At 53.8% G+C, this 4,236-nt stretch overlaps 1 protein-coding gene across 1 annotated transcript; it reads left to right on the top strand.

Annotated features, from left to right (window-relative positions):
- The first annotated feature begins 1,635 nt into the window (after positions 1-1,635).
- CITED2 (Cbp/p300 interacting transactivator with Glu/Asp rich carboxy-terminal domain 2) lies at positions 1,636-3,906 on the top strand. The gene is made up of 2 exons (XM_063097313.1): positions 1,636-1,801; positions 2,267-3,906. The coding sequence occupies exon 2, from the start codon at positions 2,275-2,277 to the stop codon at positions 3,088-3,090; it is 816 nt and encodes a 271-aa protein (XP_062953383.1). The 5' UTR covers positions 1,636-1,801; positions 2,267-2,274; the 3' UTR covers positions 3,091-3,906.
- The last annotated feature ends 330 nt before the right edge of the window (positions 3,907-4,236 follow it).

Here is a 4,236-nt window from a genome sequence, read left to right as displayed (position 1 = left end):
TCCTCAAGAAATAGGGCCTAAAAAAAAGTCTTGTGAGCAAGGAAGAAAAAGAAAAGGGGGCGGGTGGGGGGGTTGGACTCGCGCTTTGCAGCAGGAAGTCTTCAATAGCTATCGAGTTATGAAGCAACAACTCTGCACAGACGTCCTTATTCGGAGCGCCAAACTCGATTTTACCACATAAAGAGCAATATAAAAGCTCGGAGCAGCCTCATCCTGGTGTTGGGGCAGCAACTCGGCTTCCCCACGTATGAAAGCAAGACAGCTCCGACTGAGTAGTAGCCCAGACCGGTGTTGGGGGCTTTATTGGAAAGTCAGTGAGCCAAATGGGCGACCGGCCTCAGCTCGTTGTGCCGCGTTCTGGAGGCAAGGTTATTATTATCGCCTATTGCCCCACTGAACAATTGCACTGAAAAGGAAGAGTCCCAGCCGTATCTGTGCCCGCGGTGCCATGCGGGACGTGCAGCTACGTGCCCACCTCCAGAACGACTTTATTTACAAAGCGATTACCATGTTATCTATTTGTTTTCCTTTTCCAGCAACAGCAGCCTTACTCAGCCCTCGAATTTCTTAATTACAAACCCGTTTGCTTCTAAATCAACCCCGAACCTTAAGGCAGAGCCCGGAGGGAGGCTGTGCAAGTTTGCACACACCCCCACCTCCCGGATCAAGGGCAACAGCAGAAGCAAGTAACTGTGTCTGTGCAAAAAGGTGGATCTGGGGACGAGGATCGCTGAGTTTGTTTACAGAGCAAAGACGCCTCAGCTCGGATGCCAAAGCTACCAAGAGCTGCAAACGCAAACTTAGCAGAAGCACACGTACCCCGGGAGCGGCTAGCGGGCCCGAAACTGCGGACCGGATCCCCAGGCTCGGGAGCGGAAGCGGCCGGGCCGAAAGCGCGCTCCGTCCACCTGCAGCCGCTGCCGCTCCCTGCCCCCAGCTCCCGTCCTTGAAAGGAGTGGGAAAAATCCATCTACACCAGAATATATCCAGATTAGGTTTACCTACAGCCCCCACAAAAACACAAAGGGGACCGAGGAAAGCGCGCTCAAGGAAGGGAGCGTTATTTGTCCGGGACGTGAAAATCCAACTCGGGGAAGCACGGCCGTTCTTCGCAGCCCGGAGAGGCTTCTACAAAGCCGAGGAGGCAGAAAGGCGCTCTGGAGGTCGCGGGCGCTGAGCGAACCCCCTTTCCCGCAGAGAGCAGGCCCGATCCCTAGGCACGCCTGGTGGGAGAGCTGGGGTCGGTGGGAAACCGGCCATCTCCGAGCAGGCGCTCCCTTTGGGTTGGGAGGCCGGGGAGGATTTTCCCCTTGCCCCGGGGACGACCGAGCCGGCCCCGCGTCTCTGGGCCGGGAGGAAGCCAGAGTCCAGAGGCCGCGGGGCGGCGCCTGGGCCGCAGCCTCCGCGCACGTGCTGCGAGACGCGGGGACGCGGGGACGCGGCTCCCCACCCGGTCCAGTGTGCCCGTGGTTCCGGGATCCGCGTCTTCGCGCAGCCCGCCCGGGAGGCTGTCGCTCCGCCCTTCCTGAAATCCCTTATATTAACTGTGGCCAAAGCCCTAAGAAACACAGCTCATTGTTGGCAGCTGCCGGGCGGTCCTGCCGAGCTGTGAGGGTAGCAGAGGGGAAATAAAAGGGAACGGCTCTGAATCTGCCCCAGCGGTCGCTGCGAGACCTCGGCGCCGACATCGCGACAGCGAACGTCCTGCACGCCGGGAAGGCCCCTCTATGTGCTGCTGAGCCGGTCCTGGACCCGACGATCCCGCCCTCGGTCTTCGGAGCAGAAATCGCAAAGACGGAAGGTAAGCGCGGCGGGCGAAGCTGGCTGGGGCGCCTGCCAGCCCAGTCCTCCGAGGGCAGGGTTTGCCCGGAGGAAGAGCGTGAGGCGGAGCTGGGGAATAACAACAGGATGTTCAACAACAGGATGGGGAGGGCTGGTTTCATGCCTGAAGTTCGCGGCAGGGCTACGGGGCACTTCCTTTATTAGACCACTTCGGGGAGCAGAGGGGGTGTGGACTCCGGTCCCGCCGCCGGATCGCAGGGGAAGGGGCTGTTGGTGCAGCGCCAGGCTCTGTTGTGGGTGGCAGGTCCGCCGTGGTGGCGAGCCCGGGTGCACAGACTACCAGTGAGGTCCTGGGGGGTCTGGGTGGTTCGCAGCCGACGTGCGCCCGAAGAGCCTGGGGCACAGAGACGAGGAAAAAATGGGGTGCGCTGTGGTGGGCGACACGTGTGGCGCGGGTCTTACCGCCTGCCCTTTTCACTTTCAGGACTGGAAATGGCAGACCATATGATGGCCATGAACCACGGGCGCTTCCCCGACGGCACCAATGGGCTGCATCACCACCCTGCCCACCGCATGGGCATGGGGCAGTTCCCGAGCCCCCATCACCACCAGCAGCAGCAGCCCCAACACGCCTTCAACGCCCTGATGGGCGAGCACATACACTACGGCGCGGGCACCATGAATGCCACCAGCGGCATCAGGCACGCCATGGGGCCGGGGACTGTGAACGGAGGGCACCCACCGAGCGCGCTGGCCCCCGCAGCCAGGTTTAACAACTCCCAGTTCATGGGCCCCCCGGTGGCCAGCCAGGGAGGCTCCCTGCCGGCCAGCATGCAGCTGCAGAAGCTCAACAACCAATATTTCAACCATCACCCATATCCCCACAACCACTACATGCCGGATTTGCACCCTGCTGCAGGCCACCAGATGAACGGGACAAACCAACACTTCCGAGATTGCAACCCCAAGCACAGCGGCGGCAGCAGCACCCCCGGCGGCTCCGGCGGCAGCAGCACCCCCGGCGGCTCCGGCGGCACCTCGGGCGGCGGCGCGGGCAGCAGCAACAGCGGCGGCGGCAGCGGCGGCAGCAGCAACATGCCCGCCTCCGTGGCCCACGTCCCCGCTGCAATGCTGCCGCCCAATGTCATAGACACTGATTTCATCGACGAGGAAGTGCTTATGTCCTTAGTGATAGAAATGGGTTTGGACCGCATCAAGGAGCTGCCCGAACTCTGGCTGGGGCAAAACGAGTTTGATTTTATGACGGACTTCGTGTGCAAACAGCAGCCCAGCAGAGTAAGCTGTTGACTCGATCGAAACCCTGGCGAAAGAAATCAAACCCCCAACTTCTTCGGTGTGAATTAAAAAACATTCCCTTAGACACAGTATCTCGCTTTTCAGATCTTGAAAGGTTTGAGAACTTGGAAACAAAGTAAACTATAAACTTGTACAAATTGGTTTTAAGAAAAAATTGCTGCCACTTTTTTTTTTTTCTTCTGTTTTTGTTTCGTTTTTGTAGCCTTGACATTCACCTCCCTTATGTAGTTGAAATATCTAGCTAACTTGGTCTTTTTCGTTGTTTGTTTTTACTCCTTATTTCCTTACTTTCTCCAGTGCTCAACTGTTAGATATTAATCTTGGCAAACTGCTTAATCTTGTGGATTTTGTAGATGGTTTCAAATGACTGAACTGCATTCAGATTTACGAGTGAAAGGAAAAATTGCATTAGTTGGTTGCATGAACTTTGAAGGGCAGATATTACTGCACAAACTCTGCCATCTCGCTTCATTTTTTTAACTATGCATTTGAGTACAGACTAATTTTTAAAATATGCTAAACTGGAAGATTAAACAGATGTGGGCCAAACTGTTCTGGATCAGGAAAAGTCATACTGTTCACTTTCAAGTTGGCTGTCCCCCCATCCCCCATATGTACAGACAATAATAGGGTGTGGAATGTCGTCAGTGGCAAACATTTCACAGATTTTTATTTTGTTTCTGTCTTCAACATTTTTGACACTGTGCTAATAGTTATATTCAGTACATGAAAAGATACTACTGTGTTGAAAGCTTTTTAGGAAATTTTGACAGTATTTTTGTACAAAACATTTTTTTGAAAAAATACTTGTTAATTTATTCTATTTTAATTTGCCAATGTCAATAAAAAGTTAAGAAATACTTGTTTTCTACAAGTCATTTGGGGGTGGTTCCCTTCGATGGTTGGGTTTTATTTTATTTTATTTTTCTGTTTTTAAGTTGAACACTTTATTGATGAGAGTAAGCATTCCAAAGGATAAATTACAGGACACTAAAGCAGGTCATGATGAGCTTAAGCAGAGAGCAGGATTTAACATAATTGGCATAATGCTTCATTGTTATCATTGTGACATGCCTCTTGGTGTGGTTTAATCAAGAGCTGCAAAGTTATCAAAGTGCCTTTTTTTTTTCCTTAATT

Source organism: Cynocephalus volans, chromosome 5 (assembly GCF_027409185.1).
Source record: "Cynocephalus volans isolate mCynVol1 chromosome 5, mCynVol1.pri, whole genome shotgun sequence".
NCBI classification, from domain to species: Eukaryota; Metazoa; Chordata; class Mammalia; order Dermoptera; family Cynocephalidae; genus Cynocephalus; species Cynocephalus volans.
This window is presented reverse-complemented; position numbering and strand designations above follow the sequence as displayed.